This window comes from Hesperophylax consimilis, chromosome 13 (assembly GCF_061612785.1).
Source record: "Hesperophylax consimilis isolate HC1 chromosome 13, BYU_Hcon_1.0, whole genome shotgun sequence".
NCBI classification, from domain to species: domain Eukaryota; kingdom Metazoa; phylum Arthropoda; class Insecta; order Trichoptera; family Limnephilidae; genus Hesperophylax; species Hesperophylax consimilis.
In genome coordinates, this window is record NC_142848.1 from 20,452,977 (window position 1) to 20,474,815 (window position 21,839).

General features: G+C 33.2%; 1 protein-coding gene across 1 annotated transcript in view; it reads right to left on the bottom strand.

Annotated features, from left to right (window-relative positions):
* The window catches only part of NaCP60E (Na channel protein 60E), a 593,779-nt gene that overhangs the window by 58,700 nt on the left and 513,240 nt on the right, over window positions 1-21,839 (bottom strand). The window contains exon 5 of the mRNA XM_089638853.1: window positions 9,279-9,477. Within this exon, the coding sequence (XP_089494979.1) occupies window positions 9,279-9,477 (199 nt within the window). The remainder of the gene's footprint in view (window positions 1-9,278; window positions 9,478-21,839) is intronic.

Here is a 21,839-nt window from a genome sequence, read left to right on the forward strand (position 1 = left end):
ACATTTTATGGTCAGGTTTGGACTTTGACTGCTCAGATACTTTCTGTTGACTATAAACTTCCGCCAAGATTTAATATCACATGTTTGTATGACAATTTTACTGGTGGATGAATTATTCGCCGGCAGTAAACGAATAGTGGAAAATGTCACTAAACAAAAGGAAGCCGTTGGAACTAATATCTCTCAGAACGAATGATAAATCATTTTAAATACGCCCGAAAGTTGTTAAAGGCATTATAACTTTAAATTAAATTAATAACACCATCTGTTGAAATTCCGCTGGAACTATAATCCTTATCCCATTGGCACACACGGACAGATCTCACGCTAGTTTAAGTACTATCTAGCAGTCATGTCTTTACTAAACGGAGAAAACTTACTGATATGATATACTGTAAATTTATTAAAAATCTTGTCAAATTATTCGTTTTCCTGTTGAAAATGGGACTGCGGGCCCATAACGAATGAATTGAAAGAGTTCCTAACAAAGTATCATTCAATAGCAAATGTTTTGTGAGGACGGAAGAACACGTATTCCTACAAATACATATATTGATATTGACATACTGTAGCATTCCGCCATGATATATATTACAAAAAGAACACGTGTTCTCGATATATTCTGAATGACTAATATTTGATAATAATATTTTTAATGGTTTTTTGCGCTACATTCTCACTGTGAAAATGGTACTTTTACAATTAGTTAGATAAAATATCTGTAATGTTGTAAAATTTTTTGTACATAAATAAAATAAATAAAAAATAAAATTTTATCAGGAAGTTCGCATGCTGCCACTTTTTTAAGAGGATTATTTTTCTGCGAGTATCCACAGGAAACTTAACGTTAAAAACGTGTATTTTCATAAATTAGAAAGAAAATAATAAAAATAATAAGAGTACAAAATGAAACAAACACTTAGTTTTAAACCACTTTATTTCGAGTTATATTCGTCGACCGGTTTCGATTGGACTCAATCTTCATCAGGACAATAAAATATAATACTATATAATATAATACAGTATTATATTTTATTGTCCTGATGAAGATTGAGTCCAATCGAAACCGGTCGACGAATATAACTCGAAATAAAGTGGTTTAAAACTAAGTGTTTGTTTCATTTTGTATAATGTCAAGCCACAAAGTGTTTGCTTTCTTCGATAATAATAAAAGTGTTAGATATATGTTCAACGGTTTGAACACATTCATCGGTTGAACGTAGGAAGAAGGGTGTAAGAAGCGAAAGATTGTAGAAGAAGTCGCGTACATCTCAGGAAGATCTGAAACGATCGACATCGTCAAATACTTGAGTCGGATCTATCAAAAGTAGGAGTAATAAGTGATCAAGCAAGGAGTTGTGGAACGTCCAGACTCTTCGTCTAAAACATTTATTTACTTATGGTTGATTACTAAAAGTGTACATTTCTATTAGTTGTTTCTTTGTCTGCTTGTAGGCACATTAGAACTTGAGCAAGTGTGGTGTTTACCGAAATATTGTCTGAATTGATAATTAATTACGCCAGCCACTACGTACAAAATTAAACCAACAGAACTGCTCCTGCTAACATAACTAATACTACATATACATACGTGTGTGGGTAGCGAGTTGAAACCATGTAAATATGAACATTAATTAAACTGTCTTCAGATACGAGTATTCCACCGAAAATTAAATTGCTACGGTAAATATGATTGAAATTTGTTTATTCAATTATTTCAATCTCCATGTGTTTCAAACACTAATCTTTATGTTACTATGCTTATGTAACTTTTTTTCTACAACTATCCTCATATAACTTTTTCTAATATTCTTTATATAACTATCCGTAGATTGTATCCATCTATTATATCTATGTGTTTCAAAGACTAATCTTTATGTAACTATGCTTATGTAACTTTTTTCTCTAACTATCCTTACATAACTTTTTCTATAACTCTTTATATAACTATCCGCAGATTTTGTCTATCTATTATATCCATGTGTTTCAAACACTAATCTTTATGTAACTATGCTTATGTAACTTTTTTCTAGAACTATCCTTACATAACTTTTTCTATAATTCTTTATATAACTATCCGCAGATTGTATCCATCTATTATATCCATGTCTTTCAAACTCTAACCTTTATGTAACTATGCTTATGTAACTTTTTTCTAAAACTATCCTTATATAACTTTTTCTACAATTCTTTATATAACTATCGGCAGGTTACTATTTATTAGATAAAATCTAATAATTAAAGATTTCCTATATTTCGAAATAAGAAATTACTTTCGCATCATTCGTACAATCCCCCTTTCTCTCCGCCGATCCTTGCTCCCCAAAAATCTCAAATACTTAATGATAAGTGTAATTTTATCACTGTGTCCACACAGCAAAGTATATCAGTTGCCTAATTGAAGTAAAGTAGTTTTTTGGCATAGGAGAAAAGTCCCTACTATTAGATTTTTCCATTAAATATTTCTTCTTTAGTGACTATGAAAAGCAAAGAGACCTAGAAATTTAAACTTAGCTAGCTTACTATTCATAGGAAAGTATTCTCAGTCGATTAAGCAATTAACTCAAGCCGCTGAGTCACTCCTGAAGCAGTATCACAGTTCATGCTTAAAGCTCCGACCAAAGCCGTAATCTGAGTGTGAGTGAGATAGCGCTTTTATAATAACCCTTCCTAATCTAAACCAACAACGGGCTTAAACGAAAACAAAATGAAATTGCCCACTTTTGTTTTGCAACTGACAGAAATGATATCATCGTATTTCTTAATTATCGTTTGTAAACCTTTGATAAGACGTTTACTAGGGAAGCTTATATATAAAGGTTACGATGGTTCATGATATTTTCAGACTAAACTAAAATGTTGAATATGAAATCAGAATTCTATAATTTTAGTTTGGTAACTCTTGGCAAATTTAAAATTGGTAATGAACTTAAGAATCATGATTGTGCCTACAACATTTGGAGAGTTCTAGCAGGGTTTGGGAAATACCTATTTTTCTGACGTTTTCCTACTGTTTCCCTTCATTTTTTATGGTTACATCCCAAGGATTCGGCCTTTGACTCCTCACCATCCTGTCGTTCTCTTTAAGGTTAAAGACAATTTCTTATCCATACGTAGAACCAGAATCGCCCCTAGATAACGAAAAAGTCGTTTATTTTAAGGCTAAGGACAATTCCTTATCCTTAAGTAGAGAACCAGAATCTCCCCTCTAGCTGACTTTAGGAAATGACCTTAATTTTTTGGTTTTATGTGAATACCGCGCTAAAGTCCCAAGTGCTCCCTACTGTTCGGATTATGGCATCCTCAATAAGTGTATTTTGTGAGGGTGAAGGAGATAGGGAAAAGATCACAGGGAAGAGGAAGGTATAGAAGTACCTTGATATTCAGATCTATTCATCAAACACATATAAAAACATTTTAAGCAACCGTTTGATTCTGTATAATGCTTTTTACCAGGGCGATTTCTACTGACCACACTATCCTCTGATTCCTGATGATGACGGCAAAATACAAAAAATCAATACAAACTTAATGAGGCTTATAACTTATAACCAACAATAAAATATAAAAATTAAAGTTAAAAAAATACTGATGATAAATTGCAGAGCAAACTATTTGATTAATGTGCCCTCTAAACGTCTTTGTGGATGTAGAGAAATTAAAATATTTTTTGCCAAGTCATAATATTTCGCAAAGATAAAAACAGTTTCAACTCGTTATTGTAAATAATCCCCTTGCTTATATTGTGCGTTACCACATCTGGAATACTTTGAACCTAAAACAAAACCATTGGAATAATTGCACGACATAAAAAAACTGTTTCGATCCCGCCACAAACTGAAATATTATTATTGTAAGAATGTATTTGGGTAAGAAGAAGACAAAAAACCGAATTTAGCAGAGGTAAATATGCAAATTATTATTAGGTAAATATGCAAATTTCTACACGAGTAATTTTTGCCGTGTAATTTGAGTCTTTTAATTTTAGGTATTTCCTCCTGTATAATTTAATTGATTTACGCTATATTGGAGGCCGACGATCTCGGCTAAGATTTTTAAAATACTGAAATATCATGTTAGTAAATCAATTTAGTCAAGATTAAACAAATAAACCTAGTAATACCTAGACATTTCAAACATAGAATTTATCATAAAAATAATTTTCTGGTAAAAAAATATAAAATTATTGAAGGTATTAAGCACAAAAAAGTACCAAAGAAATATATACAAAAGAAATCTAAAAATTTTTTTTTTGTAAAAGTAGGTACTTTATCGATTTACCGCATTATTAAAATCAGTTCCAATTCGGAAAATCATACCTTAATTAATAAAGACAGACACACAGTCCAAATGTGTATTTTGACAATTTATGACTTTACGAAAAGGTACGATTTAGTATTATACATTTGAATATAAAGTGGCCACATAGTATTAAGACAAGGTATCTGTAATGACTTATTCCAATAATTCATTTATTATCTATGAACATCGTACTTAAACAACTTTCCCACGGACTTCAATTCAACTTCAGTGCACTCGGAGTACGATGAGATTCTGAAAATAGAGGCAATTTATGCAAGTAGTGTCTGAAGAAAACTATTTTAAGTCGACAGTTTTATCAAGAAAGCCACCCACTTGCGAGAAATAAGGGCGGTTTTTTGCCTGCGGGGGTGGCACGAAAAGTTCAGGGGCGTGTCGACTTCACGGACAGAAAGGAGAATATATTTTAATGAGATATTTAAATTTGAATTTTTCAACGTTGGTGGTTTAATCTGACAACTTAGAATTAAACTATCCAAATATTTACTAAATGTTCAGGAGAACTTTCAGCTTATTGCCATTGTTTATAGCATTCAAAGCTTTCTTCCTGCCCTTGTCCGAGTTTCAACAAATATTCACTGAATTTTCAGGAGAACCTTCAGTTTATTACATTATTTATAGCTATTATTCCAAGTTTACTTCTTACCCGTGTCCAAGTTTCGACCACCTCTTTAAAAGAGGTAAAAACAACAAAAAAACTGTTTCATTCATTACCTAAAAATATATTTTATTCAAGCAATATGAAAACATGTGATATCGATAAATTTATGTATTTAAAAGGGTTAAATATGATTGGTAAAATCGTTCATGGCGAAAGCATCCTGTAAGCGAAAATAATTTCATGTTTTCAAAGACGAAAAAATTATCTTATCGAGATTAATTTTTGGTTTATTTTACCGTGTTGCTCTTCCTCCATCTTTAGCCAGTGTTTCAGTGTCTACCATCAGGGCATATATTGGCTAAAGAAGGTAGAAGCGCAACACGGCATAGTAACCCAAAAAACATTAGTATTGTACTTTAAGCCGTGAAAATCTCAAATCATATCTGCAAATAGTTCTGTTTTTTGGTTTAGATCATTTAAACAAGGTTTACTTGTTACTTAACATCGTAAGTTACCATTTAAAATATATATCCACTTGTACACGTGCGAGTGCTACGATATTAATGAAATATAATAAATTATTGACAATTTAATGTTTGCGTATATATGTATATTATAAATGTTTTTGCGGTCGAAACTATTCATCAAACGAGCTATTGGTACTAATTTTGTGAAACAACTTCACCTGTGCAAAATTATTTATTTATTTCGAAACAACCTCAAATACACTATACCCACCTAACACGAAATATTTATAAATGTCTACAAACATCACCTTTCGAGGGTTTATATTGTTGCCTACAGATTTAATTGAGACGATCGCCCACTATAGAGCTATAATCACACTTAACAAGGATACTTAGGCTGAGAGTTGTGCAAGTATACTTGAAGGTTTGCGAGACGAATATCGTACAAATTTGATCTAACTTCGTGAAAAATTCGTCCCACACACCTTCAAATTATATTTGAAGGTGTATGGCGGGCAATATTGTTTGTGCGGGTTAAAAAATACTATTAAAAATATTCATTTTTGAAAACCCCTCCTTGAGGTGAACTTTTGGCAGGTGTAGGTACTAATATTCTTGATAGAAGGTAAGATATTTCAAAGTACGCCACTGGGCAAACATGAAGCGGCAGTTTCGATTTACCTATTGTTCACAGCGGAAATACTGCGATCTAACCAGTGCTAAAGTAACTTAAAGTTTTCTTATATAAACGTTAAGTTTTCCTCTCCACCGGCAACTGTTGCCGCGGACCGCAACTTTAGCGCATCTGGAATGCATATTGTGTATTGTGCAAGACGTTGTGTTATATTTGTTACATTTCAAAGTGAAACAATTTCTCTCTTGAATTATGCGGCTTTGGAGCGATGTCTTAACTTTATGCTCGAGTAAAGACAATGATCTCAAGAAGAACTCAACAAGTAAAATTTGCATTTAAATAGTATATTTTGTCGTCAGGTTTTACAATAACTAACAACTACTAACAAGGTTCACTGTTTAAGCAGCGATTGCGGAAATACAGATATACCTTACGCAATTAAACTGTGTACTACAATTAAGTACTACGCAATTAAACTTACATGCCTACATCAATAATGTAAATAGAAGAATACACCAATGTTTTATATATGTTACAGCCAAAGTAATAAATCCGGATATTATATATACTATCCAGCCATTATTAACCCAATTTAGACAAAGTGATATTTGACACAAAATTAATCACATTAACTAGCAATTTTATATAATACCTTCGAAGACTTGGATAAAGTAATAAAACAAGCAAAATTTTAAAAAGTAAAGATTATAAAATTATATTTCAATTTGCCTTTATTAAAGCTTAGGTTAGGTTAGGATAGGGGGGTAACAAGTCAGTTGGACCGTATTTATTACTTTGGCTAACTTGACCCGATATTACGAATAATATCCGGATAAAGTGATTAATTTATCACATTATCTAATCAATTTTTTATTATATATAATGACCGGTCATTATGTAAATTAGCTATTTAATCACTATGACTGTAACATATATAATCAAACAAAATGTTTCAGTCTGGATAAAAACAAAAGGCAGAGAATTTTTAATAATTTAAGAACACCAAATCAAACACAATAACAAAAATTAGGTTAATCTAATTATTACATATTTATTTTTATCTGTATTCTTATATGTGAATACCGCACAAGAGTCCCAACTGGTTCTAACCGTCTGGATCCAGTGAGAAGATGGCATCCCCAATTGGGGTATGTTGTGAGGCATAAGGTAGGCGGGAGGGGAAGGAGACGAAGAAGGGGAAGGTAGGGGAGTTGGCTGGCTATTCAGATCTGGTCACCAAAAGTTTCAGCCATTTCAAGCAACGTTTCTATTTTGGATGGTGGTCTTACACCAGGGCGATACTGAGAGTATCTTCCACTCTGGAACGTGTCGGAAGTATACTATATATTATTTTTAATGGATAAGTTGTGAAATAACACATTTTTAAAATTTACGTGCGCACGCCGGGATTTCCTAGAGAGGTGTTCACGAAATATCATAATATATAAATCATTTTCAGTACACATCATTCTTACTAATAGCTTTACTAAAGTAAAATCCCTTCACATTCGTTAAACGGTGTTTTCTTACACATTGTATAAAGATTGTTAAAGTTGAGCTTCCAATACAAATATATCTTTGACTTTATTTTTAAAATTTGGCAACAATATTTTTTGTGACTTCACGCGTGCACATTATAATATTCTTAAAGCACGAAAGCCGCGGTTGACAGCTGTTATTATGTCTTCTCGACATATGTTCACAGATCATGTTTTGTTCATAAAATGTTTAACTTACTATTATATTCTTGTAATTCAACATATTTATGTTATTTTTTGTCAGTTTTAGACAAGTATTTATATAATAATAACATTTGTAAAATCTATTTTCATATTATGTCATAAAGTTAGGTTAAATCGGTTATGTCAGTAGTCAAATTGAATTTTATGGTCCATATTTTACAAGAACTGCACGTATTGGTAACCGTATCCCGAAGAAGTAAACTTTTTGAAGTTTGCACGCTATGCGTTAAAATTTTCAGTTTTATTGATGTTGTTTCCCGGAAATTAAAAACAAATATTTTTTTTTTGTAAAAACGTGATGAAAAGTGAGGTAATAGTTTTCTTGCAAACTCCCTAAATTAAACGACCGTGTTTTTTTTTAAAAATATTTCTCTGAAATTTTGCGACGTTTTGATCAAAACTGTTTGTTTTAAACTCATTTTTCATGTTTGAAATTAAAATATTGCACTTTTTGAGTATTAAACTATATTTCGAATGGAAAAATCTAAAAGATAATTTTATCTACTTTTTAAAATGGTATTCGTTTTTATGAAATCTATAATATAATATAAATGAAGAATATATAGAACATTTAAAATACCTTGGAAAAAATCCGAAATTCGATGAGAGATAATTATTATTTGAAGTTTATACAACAGGTAAACAACCCCCTGTGACTGAATAAGCAATGCTTATATCTTGTGTATCTTTTCATGAGCTATTTTATGTCAGTTTCTATTTTACGTTTCAAGTAGAAACGTTTTCAAAAGAAGATAAAGGATTGCTTCAAGACAGATAAAAAAAACATAAGTTCATTTCACCCTGTCTCAATCTCAACAATTCATTGAAACATACTCCTATAAATCAAGGAGTCGGCTTAAGAAAGTGCCTAGAAAATAAGGTTATCTTCAAAGTAATGAAAAGCTTGTGCAATACTATTTCTTATTGACTAAACAGTTTGTCTCTTCGTATTATTATGAGGCTGGTTCAATGGGTGCCTCATAGCCTAATTTTATATCTTGCCGATATGTTTATATTATTTACTTAATACATAAGTTAACAATTCCGCTTCAAACTGACGGATTGAAGCAGAGTTCTCCATCTTTTTCAGCTATTCGGCACATACTTATCCTTCAAGTCGTCCCCATAATATGCCGGCAAGGTGGATAGGGCGAAAGGTCATTAGGGTCACCATGAATGGTAACACAGTAGATAAGATTGCGTACTTAGGGTTAGTTAACGTATTTAGTAGATTGGTTAACTCATTTAGTAGGTTAGTTAAAGTATTTAGTAGAGTAGTTAACATACTGAGAAGAAAAAATAGCATATTTATTGGATTAGTCAATTACTATATTACTTAACGTATTAATATACCAATTTTTTACTTTATTTCATTTTATTTTAATTTTTCTGTAATTTTAAATCTATATTTTAAGTTTAAATTTATCTTAATCTTATGTTTTTTTTCTTCACCAACGTTTAATATATTTTCCTGAATAGTTTAGTTGATGTAGATAAGAAAACTAGGTACTTACTGTTTCCACGCGTGGTCCGACATGTTGGTGGAGGTGTAGTTTTCCCATACCATGTTGAGCACGCACTTGTTCCGTAGCTCGCCCATGTAGACTTGCAGCGCGAACAGGGCGAACACCATAAGGCAGAAGATAGTCAGGGTCATGACCTCGGCCAGCTGCTTGAAGGAGTGCAGCAGCGCGTTGATGATGGTCTTCAGACCTGGGGATAAGGGAAGCGTAAGTTTTAGTATTTTTGATGCCAAAATCATTATGAAGGATTGAATAGCTAACTAACCATCTCGTCATTTCTAGGAATTTTAGGGGTAGGCAGACAGGAATGATAGGATACATTGATTTAAAAACTCTGTCGTGGCATGAACTTTTTGATTGATTCGCATTCATAACATTGACTGAGCGTAGCGAAGTCCTGTTTTAACTCAACTGTTTTGCACTTCTTCTGTCTGAAAATTTGATTGTATATTCCGTTTCCGGTTCAAGATGGTGGCCGTTTTAACGGTTAGTAAATATTATTTTTTCATATTTGAAATGATCGCGATGATTTGGATTTTCTTATTCGCATTTTTTCAAAAAAGATTTTCGTTGAGATAGTGATGTTTCTTTGGACAATTTGTATAATTCCTTGTATTACATAAAATAAATGGTTTGTAATTAAATAGATAAATTTTATAATTCCTTATGTTACAAAAAATATATGGTTTATAATTAAGGGATAAATTGTATAATTCCTTATGTTACATAGAATATACAGTTTATAATTAAGTAATAAATTGTATAATTCTTTATGTTACATAAAAATATGGTTTATAATTAAGTGATAAATTGTGTAATTCCTTATGTTACATAAAATATATGGTTTATAATTAAGTTATAAATTGTATAATTCCTTATGTTACATAAAATATATGGTTTATTATTAAGAAGATAGTTATTTAGGTCCCTACTTTCAAATCTAATGATTTCATAGGAAATTTTAGTTTTGATTTATTAAATAAGATAAAATTAGAAACACAATTTTTCGGATTTTAGGTCCACTTTTCACACTACTTCTCTAAAACTAACATAATTTATTATTTATACTTATATTTGCAATTAACGTTTTTTCAACATTCACACAGCTTTAAGTACCTACCTACAATCATATTAAGTTTTATAACACGTGGTATTTAGTGATAAATTTAATACTCACTACTAAACATGGCCGTAGCGTCATGCGCAAGAAATTTTAACATTCCTTAAACTGTGAAGTAATTGAAGTAAACCGAAAAGCAAATAAACTCATAGTTAAAGGTTATAGGTCTTTTCCGGGGTAAAGTAAGTAAGCGCCGTATATTGTTATTCACTTTGCTTTATCTGCTTCTTCTTCGCAAAAGGAACGGATTAAAACGGGACGTGTCATCCACAGACATTTTATTTCAACCTTTTACGCCAGTAGTGGAGGGCTAAAATTGAACTAAAAGCTTTGCAATTTTATAACTAATACTAGCGCAGATCATGGAAATTGATAGAAAAGTATATTTATCTAGGAGGAGCAGAGATTAATTTTTGATGTATTGCGATTTATAGCTCAAAACCTTTAGAGATCGTTGATTTCACAAAAATTTAACGTAATTTTTTAATTTATGCTTGTCTAAGAAAAATTGTGAAAATACCTTATTTTGTAAGTAAATGCCAGCAGCATTTTTTAAAAAGAAAACCAAAATAATTTAATTCACAGGCGGTATCACCAACACAAAAGTGTTATGGGTACTTCCGGCGAGGGTGCTTGAAATTGTTTTGCGATACAGCCTCCGACCCCTAGAGCACCCCCTTCGTTACTGCCTCCAGCATTGTTAAGGCTTCGGGGGGTGGATGCGAGACTAGAATCTGACACACATCACCACTCGAGATGTGAAACATCCCGGGAAATAAACAAGCTTTTTGCACGTTTTTTGTACATTTGAAGAACTAGTCAAGTTGGCTTAAGTGATGTTACAGACTAGTAATAAAAATAATTATAAGCTTCGTATTTTCGTTCTTTTATGTTACAAATTGAGATAATGTTAGCCTTATTGGGATCTCATGTGCGAAAGTTTATTTTAATGTGAATACCGCATAATAGTCCCAACTTCTAGCAAAGCGTTTGGTTGTCAGTAGGACAAAAGCGTCCCTGATTGGGTTATGCTGTGAGGCTGAAAATAAGGAGGCATAGATGAAGATGACGAAGTACCTGGTAATGCAGATCTGGTCACCAAACAAGGCTAAAGCTATTTCAAGCAACGTTTCGATTTTGAATCGGGTGATTAACTAGGGCGATACTGAAAATATATTTCATTCTGGAAAAAGCTATCAAAAACCAAGATAATTATCGATTCCTGTATTTGTGATCTTTAGATTTAATATATGAAGTAACTTTTTTTATTGGATTGAAACGTAAGGATAAAAAAATAATTATCAACATTTAATGTAAAACATTATTACTGCTGTGACTACAAAACGAAGTGAAGGTTAAATTCTGAAAGTTTCATGATGTGTAAATTGCTGAAATGTTATCATAAAAAATTCAAGATAATACCCACGAGTGCCTATTTTACTTTCATTCTCTCTCTTATATAAACATTTGAATACAAAATGGTCATTCGCCAAGTTTACCTCACTCATTGCGCATAATAAACGAAAGATTATTATTTTTTATTCCCGTAACCCTCGCTTATCACCCCACCTCTGGGGGACGGTGAGAGGGGGAGGAGGTTCTCCCCTTCCGTTTATTCAATTTATGTTTTCGTTATGTTATGCCTACGATGATAAAATAGAGGACGCAGCACAGTGCCCTAACTAACTAACCGTCACACCGTTTGTAGTAGGCAAAAAGGATAAACTGCTGCACAACTCTATCTTGACAGACAATAATAACAATAATATTATCAAATTTAGGTTGTTTGTGATATGCGTTAGTTATTCCTGCATGAAATCTGGTTCAATGAAATCAAAGTTGGTTTGAATTTAATTATTTTATTAAAAGATGTATTTTAAAATATACATTTTTGTTTGACTAAAGATTAAACCTACATCCCAATGAACTTGAGTCAACAATACCAACACCTAAGCCAAATCCCAACTGAATAGTATATTAACTAGTGGATTTTTTCCATCAATTTCTATAAAATGTCACATTGAAGTGCCACCAAAATAGATATGTTGATAAAATGCATTGTCATCAAAAACGAGTCTATGTGCCGAGTTTCAGCTCGATCGGATGCTGGAAAATGGGGTGATTTCCACTTCTAAGATTTCATTTCATTCGTTTATTCATTCATTTTCATTTCATTCATTCATTTTCAATTCATTCATTCATTCCATTTCATTTCATTAATTTTCATTGCATTCATTCATTTTCATTTCATTAATTCATTTTCATTTCATTAATTTTCATTTCATTAATTTTCATTTCATTCATTTTCATTTCATTCATTTTCATTTCATTCATTTTCGTTTCATTCATTTTCATTTCATTCATTTTCATTTCATTCATTTTCATTTCATTCATTTTCATTTCATTCATTTTCATTTCATTCATTTTCATTTCATTCATTTTCATTTCATTCATTTTCACTTCATTAATTTTCATTTCATTCATTTTCATTTCATTCATTTTCATTTCATTCATTTTCATTTCATTCATTCAAGAAAACATAATCGAAATAGATGTTTTTTAAAATTTAAAGGCCGACTGAATTAGACATTATAAGGTATTTACCAAAAAATATTTGAAATCGATTTAAAAATGTAATTATATTTTGAACTATTCACTCAATAATGGTAATCCAAATCGTGTTAATTAGTGAAAGAGGTATATTAATTTAAATGACGTAGTTCCTTAACAACACGCGTCCTCTCTTTTTCTTTCTTTGTGTGTTCAATATTACCCCACCGCTTGTAAGGATGATGAAACCATGTAAGCTTTTTTGAGCCATAAAATTTGCAGCATTTAAAAAAAATTATCCTTTGTTCGAAGCAAGCAATTTTTTTTATTTAACAAAAAGTTTGTAGGTATTCGATAAGAAATAAATGTTAATGAAAGTATACTGAGTCAAAATAAGTATAATACTGAAATTTGTAATATTATTATAATAACTACCCTAATTTCTTAAGGTGATTCTACAAGATAGTACAAATTTACAAAGTTAGTAGTACATTTATTTCTATTCAAATTTATACGGAAGCCACTTCAAGTTTTCTTATTTATTCCATGTTTGTATTATGGAAAAATATTTTTATATGAAAAAAAATATAATCTCGAAAAAAAGTTCTTTATATTATTTTACCACCGTGTCCAACATCCATTCCCATAAGTCCTGCTAGTGCAGTATGAATACCGAGGTATCGATTCTCCAATCTAGGCCGCTCGCAATCTCCGTCGAAAGTACATACATTGGTCGAAGTTCTTATTCTCGAGTCTCGTCGAAGGTACATAATTACATACGCCAAATGTCAAAAGTCATTTCACTCGAACAACGAGTACTAGGTCGAACTACTCGTTGTTCGAGTGGAATGACTTCGTCGAGAATCGAGGCCCAGACGCATTATCCATTCGGGAGGTTTCGGCAATTTTAGATGCCTGAAGATTTGTGACCATATGTCTTGTATTATCGTTCTATTAATCAGTATTGTTTTAAAATTAAAAGGTTGTGCATTGTTTTTCAAGGGAAAAATAAATATTTTTTTCTTAATTAATCACTTATTTTCGTCGATGCAGGTACTCACGTATTAAACGGGAAATGTTTATTTGTTGATAACTAACGTATACATTTACGAACCGAAGCGCGAGCTGAAGGGCGCATCGCGCCGCGATGCTTCGTTCCTTTCCCATAAAAGGGTATATACGCAGAATTTTTTAATTTTCAAAAAAATTGCGGTAATGAAGATATTTTAATGAATGTTGTTGATGAATAAATTTTCCACGGCGATTGAAAACGTAACATTTTCGATTTGCCGCCAACATTACATTCTTAATAATGAATATGGCGGCATTGACGTCTCGCCTTGCAATTTTGGTCCGTTGGTGCCAGCTGTCTTACCAGCCAGTGGCGTTTTCACAGTGTCAGAATAACGCGGTGGTCAGTTGGAACTTTTTTGGAATGTATGATTTTAGATTGTTTTTAAGATCAATAATTATTAGTGAAATACAAAAATTATACATTTTTAGTACAATGATCAGAATCAGTAAAATAAATCTATATAAACAAACAAACATTTCTTGTTTAATGAACATTAAAACAATGCCTTTGAACATTAAAACAAAACGGATTAAGTGAGAGCTGACGTATCGTCACGAAACGTAGGGAATTTACCGAGCGACTGAGCGCTGCCGAAATATGCCGAATGGATAACGCATCTGATATTTATGAATATGCGCCCTGGACACGCAGTATTGCTAAATAAAATTGAAGGTAAAACCGAATATGTGTCTAATGTTGTAATTGATAAAAAAATACGTGATATATTCACATAACATTTTAATGGCTATAATCAACATCAACCCAAAGTAAGTAAAAACGATTAACAGCAGTACATGAAAACATCACAATCACCGTGAATAAAAACGTGAAATAAATTGCCCAGCAAAACCAATGTAGATTATTCTCCATCAATAGGCATGTGTTTTCCATTCGAAAGTTTCCAACAATAATTTATTTGCAGAAATCCAAAATACAAAACAGCTAAACATAAATCATACGAGAACTCAGCAAAATGTTCGCATAAAAACGAGGTACATGGCAATAGTATTACTATATGTCCGTTGGTAAAGTGTGCGTTTTTTACGGAATGAATTTCAGGTTATTGAATTGTTTGTAGCTTGGCTTTATAAATCCGGTGTGGGTTCTGTAATAACCCCCTTTCCGACGGTCTGGGTAGGTTAGGATCCCATCCCGTGGTTTCGGGGTTGTTTTCAACCCACCCCACGATTTATTCGGCCTTTTTTGGACACTGTACTACGGCTCAGTGTTATTATGAAGCCCAGATGTGGAGTTCAATTTAGATAAGGGCCTGGAAACCTAAAGTTGGAGAACCGCAAAGCATTTGTACCGATCTCTATCCGAAGAAATATTTGAAAAGTTTTGTTTTTTTGAGTCGTTGAGATACCAATTGAACGGTTGCATGATAACTCAACACAGTGACAATTAAACACACTTTTAAAAAGTGATATAAAGACATTAGAAACGATGTAATTTTTTTTTAAACCTAACCTAACCTAACCTACTTAACCCAGTTAATAAAGTTTTTGTTTCATCAATTTCCATGACTTTATATAACTTTTTAAAGATGTGATAAATTATCATTTTGATGAGTAATCCGGTCACCCAATTGAACGAAGTAAGCAACAAGGTTTGTTAAAATTTTTAGAATGGTCACGTTCAAACTACTATGAAAAAGGTGCATTTAATTTATGATGTAACGTTGCGTTTTAATTTAAAAGCCCCCGGTGGAGTACTTTCGGAGATTTAAGATTATGAATAAACAAACATTTACATACAAATTTCAACCAGAGTAGTGTATTGCAAATTTTGTACTTAAATTTGGCGATATTAAGCCACCTGAACCAATGGAACTTCGTGAAAGACATGTTGCAATATACAGGGTTTTCCAATAAGAGGTATTATTTTGAATAGCCCGCTATTTCGGTAGATGTTACTTTTGAAGCTGTTATTTTTTGACATTTGACAAGTAAAAACTACGCCATTAATAAAAATGGAACGACACACGCTTCAACAACGCATCGAAATTATTAAAATTCACTTTAGTGAATCAAATGCAAATCATCTTGAGTGATGACGCCCATTTCTACCTCGGAGGCTTCGTCAACAAGCAAAATTGTCGCATCTGGGTCTCGAAAAACCTAAGATTTATTGTTGAAAAGCCTATCTATCCTCAACGTGTGACTGTTTGGTGTGGTTTATGGTCTGGCGGAGTCATTGGACCTTACTTTTCGAAAATGAGGCTGGAGCAACAGTTACGGTGAATGGATTGCGCTATCGAGAGATGATTAATGATTTTTTTATGGCCGGAATTGGATGTTATTGATCTAGACAGCGTCTACTTTCAACAAAATGGCGCTACGTGCCACACAAGCAACGAAACCATTGATCTTTTACGATTGAATATCAAAATAACACCTCCTATTGGAAAACCCTGTTGACTATTGACTTGGGTAAAAATGAGATGATGTATAATTTACAGATATGGATATTTACTTGAATTAGCTATGTAGAAATAATTATGAATGAAAAGAAGTAGGTATAAGTGTTGTTGTGGTTTTTTGTTAACGTAAGTGTTCTTGTTTCCCTTTGTGTACTCAATGAGTAATACAAGAGTGCATATACTAAGACGCAAAGAACGAAGAGGTAATCATAGTTTGAAAGTCTTAGAAACCCTCACGAAAACAACAAATGATATTATTCAAGGCACGTTTCAAGTAGGGACAAACATAAGAGCCCCTTCTTAGGGTAGAAAATTGATTATAATTTAACTAGTGAAGATGTTTTCTTTGCTGAATGGACAAGGTTGAGGGAGAAATACCCTTTTCTGTAAGTGGGATGCCGGACAGTCAGAAAGGACGGAAAAAATAGAGCCAGTTATAGAAATGATTGGAAATATTGTTTTATTAGTTGAAAAAATTGCTTACGATAAAATAAGAAGAGTATTTATATATTATTTGTTGGAATATCTAGCCTAGCGCAGCTTAGCACAAATTTAATTTATTAAAACTTGGTGATGATCTTGCTTGTAAGCCACACAGACCATCAAGGAATAATTATTTCCCTATAGAAATGGGTTGATAAAATTCACTCTGCAAGAAACGTGACAAATTATCATCCAACCACCAAATACAAAAAAAAAACTGAGAACTCACCGAATATATCACTTGCATTGAGATTGCAACGATTCCTTAATCTCCAAATTCGGCAGCGGACGGCAATCAGCACAATAACACTTGCATTCGCACCATGAAATTATCAGTTACGACAAGCTCTCAAGAGAGTAGAATTTTGAATAATATTGAATTAGCACATTTTAATTCAAAAAGTACTGCAACATTCTTGTGACAAAAATATTTAAAAGCATGAGATGACAATCAGGACTAGTGGTGCCCTCTCTTGTCAAACAATATAATTCGGATGAATCCAGCTGCTTAATGCATAGATGACTGTAATTCATTATCACGCACCTGCAGAGCAAAATCTATGCTAGAATTCCCAGAGAGGTCTATAGTATCACTATTTTTAATTTTAAGTTAACTAAGTTTCAGTCTACTGCTTCTCCAAAACTCACCGATCGAATAATTATATCCGACGTAATATTTATGTTCAAAATTGTAACTGTTAGTATAGACAGGCCTGATTTAAATAACCTTATTGAATTCCATACACTTTCGAAAGCTACACGTTCCAAAATTCTGTTTAAATTTAACAATACCATGACTGAGTTTTTCAAACACTCACTTGTACCTGGATTACAAGAAGTTAGAAAGAGATGCGCAGATATGGGGGACCTATTTAATTGGACGGTATAAAAAGGCAATTTTATCATATCCTTTCAATCAAAATTAATTTTACCTAATTCTACTTAAACTTACACATTATATTTTGTATGCACTTGTATCTCCTACTTCTGTATCCTTCTAGAGCTTGTATTCATTTTATACTTTTGTCGTAATTTCAAGATCAAGTACCAAAGAAATGGTTATTTAAAAAAATATAGAACTTGCTTACGCTTAAATACTGTGACATGCAATTACTGTATGTAGTTTATTTATACCACGAATATTAAATAAATTGTATTGCCTTAAATAATAAGTAAGTATTGATTTTTATATATGAACGTGTTTTTTTTTCTTTGCAAAACTAAACTACTGTCATCGCAATGTTGTATATTTTTGGATATGTTTCAGAATTTCAGCGACCGCAGTTAATTTTTTTGCATGTTTAATTTACGAGTTGATTTTCGATAAAGTTTTCCACGTCAATCAAAATGGTGTTGATCGAAGACAATAATTGTAAATAGCATTTGTTTTGTTGGCACTGTTTCCAACAGCAAAAAATGCTGTCTGCTTTGGTTTATCAACCAAACTCTGAAAACAAATTGTTCTCACATGGAAACTTTTATAATTCCTATATACCTTCCTAGACTGTTTTAGATAATTCTTTATCAAGTACACGGTTTTCCAGTAAGAGGTGTTATTTTGATATTCAATCGTAAAAGATCAATGGTTTCGTTGCTTGTGTGGCACGTAGCGCCGTCTTGTTGAAAGTAAACGTTGTCCAGATCAATACCATCCAATTCCGGCAGTAAAAAAATCATTAATCATCTCTCGATAGCGCAATCCATTCACCGTAATTGTTGCTCCAGCCTCATTTTAGAAAAAGTAAGGTCCAATGACTCCGCCGGACTATAAACCGCACCAAACAGTCACACGTTATGGATAAGGAGGCTTTTCAACAATAATTCTTAGGTTTTCCGAGCCCCAGATGCGACAATTTTGCTTGTTGACGAAGCCACCGAGGTGGAAATGGGCCTCATCACTCAAGATGATTTGAATTTGATTCACTCAATTGAATTTTAATAACTTGAATGCATTGTTGAAGCGTGTATCATTCCATTTTTATTAATGGCGTAGTTTTTACTTGTCAAATGTTAAAAAATGACAGCTTCAAAAGTAACATCTACTGAAATAGCGGGCTATTCAAAATAACACCTCTTATTGGAAAACTCTTTACTAACATTGCACATCGCTCGATGAATTATCGAAGTCCATACTGTTAAAAGTAGGCAATTGAGAGGCGGTAATATCAAATTTGACATGTGTCACTGCTAACGTCTCGACGCGGCTTCTAATAAGGAACTACGTTGCGGATTATCAAGGATTGAAAGGCCGATTTAGCACGCTTAAATTTGAGCGAGGAATGTCGTATACCTATAGCTAGGATCCGGACCAACTAATATACTGGGCCATATAGTTATAACTATGCTGGAGGCAATGATAATTCGCACATAATACGGGATTGTAGAGAAGCAAAGGAATAAGAGATAGAGAGAATATATAGTTTAGATCTGTCTTATATCTTATGTCTCCCCCTCTTGCTCCAATCTTCTTCCAGGGAATCAGTTCACCTTTACCCAAATCTGCCTCTAGGTTGCTTGTTTGACTTTTAGTATTCTGTCCATTGGTATTCTCTACTGATTGTTTGGGTACTTACAACGAAGGACATTAACGTATGTTTCGATTCTCGAACTCAAGGTTTATCGATATTATCAGTAATTAATTTAGTCTACTACAATTCGGTCATGTAAAGGAACGTATTGTTGAACGTAGTTGTCTATGGTTGTCAATGACAGTTGTCATCTTTTATACTGCTCCATTAAAAATAGTGAAATATTTGCTAAAAAACAGATTTATGCGACATAAAACGCTATTAACAGTGACAGTGCAAAGCTGTAGTAAGCTGAAGTAAGGAATGTGTACAAAATCCATGCAAGTGGCCTATTAAATGCTCTTACGATAATCAACCGAAAGTGTGTAAAAAAAGTGAATTCGAACATACAAATTTGAAAATAAGTACAGTTTTGTGCGGGCTATAACGGTGTTCTTTTATCCTCTCGGTATTCCATCGGAAAATATTACAAGTGCAATATTTACAAGTGATATTCTAGCGAATAACAATAATATTGTTAAAACCGGGTAGTTTAAGTAGCTGCATGACGATTGGTTGAAAGTGAGCTCACTTTGTTTACCTTTTACCAGTGCTAGCCGATTTGCGGAAAACAGGCGTATCTCTGCCAATTCCCATTATACAAATAAAGTGCTAGTCCGATTGCAGACAAATAGGCGTTATCTATTCCAAAAGCGAAAAACACATATTAAAGTAATTTTAAATAAATTCTTAAAAATCCCAAGTGCTGACACTATTATTATAATAATTTATTATTTGACGGTATAACAACAGTGGAATTTGGACTAGAGGCGAACGCGTTAGCGCCGAGTTTCGAAGAACGACAGTTCGAACCCCATTTATTCCAAATAAATAATTACCGTTTTATATCTATTTTTTTTTCCATAAATATTAGTAAATATAAAAATAAATATACAAGTGAAAAAAAAAAACAGGACATTACAATAAATACAATACAACTCTTAGTGACATGTAAACATTAAAATAAACTTTAAATGGCAGATCCCCCGTGTACCCCCCCAGGGGCTAAAGATCCATTTAAAAAATCGGGAACCACGCCGAGGTCACCGATAATCCGGAGCATTAGCAGTCCAGAACTAGTTAAGTCCCCAAGACAAACCCGAGCCGAAAGCAGAAAAGTTATGGACAAACGACAAAAGAAGGAAATTAAGACTAATAAACAAGCGTCAATCCCCACTAACACCAACTCTGCTCTTTCTACCACCACCGCAACAACATTCTCCTCTACTACAAGATCCTCACCAATAACACACGAGTCCAGTCCAGCGCTTCCATCTATCAACGAAGACAAAATTCCTCCTCTCAAAACCAAACCGATTCTGCCTTCTGTTAAAATCCCCCAATATATTTCTCTCCAGAAAACGAAACAGTCCGAGACAGACATGAATATTGTTCAAATTGCCACTCTGGCACTGAAAGCAGCCGAGCCTCTCAAAAATAACATAACCAAAGAAGTCCGCGACACAATAATCTCATCTTTGCTGGAGATAATTGAGAAAGGAGCCACACTGGGAAAACAACTTCATGCTCTGGAAGTTGAATTACTTGAAACCAAGGTGCAGAATGCAGAATGTCAACTGAAGATGGAAGAAAGACACTGTAGGGAAATGTCAGCTTTCTGCGCCAACTCTCAAAAAGAGCCCGTACTCAGTTACGCCTCGGCAGTAGGGAATCGAGGAGATCGCACCAGACATGCCGTAATAGTGTCGTCATCAGACCAAGAAGCGACGTCAGAATCCATCACCTCAACAATAAAGGATACTATCAAGCCAGCCGACCTCAGAGTGGGTGTCAGTGGTATGTCAAAGGCCAAAAATAACAAGGTCATAATTACCTGCCCTAAAAAGTCAGATGCACAGAAGATCCTAACAGCAATTCCAGGGCTAACCAATGGTAACTTGGTTGCTCATGAGGGCAAACGTCTTAGACCTAATGTTATCTTGAAGGGGATCGAAAAAGAAACACAAGATTCCGAAATATTAGACATGATTGTGCAACAAAATGATACTATCTACGAAGCCACTGGAAATGATAAGGAAGCTATTAAAATTCTAAGATTCACAAACAACAGGAAAAATGATAGGCTACGAAATGTTATTCTGATCGTCAAAAAAGAAGTACACTCAGCTATGTTAAAACAAGAAAGAATAAATATAGGTTTCCAACGAGTCCGAGTCGAAGACAGCTGCCCAATCATGCAGTGCTATAAATGCATGGGATACGGTCACTCCGCCGCGAGATGTACTGAATCAAAAGATCGTTGTCTACACTGTGCTGGTGAACACAAATCATCTGAATGCTCAAAAAAGGAACAAAAAGAAGAATTCCGTTGCTG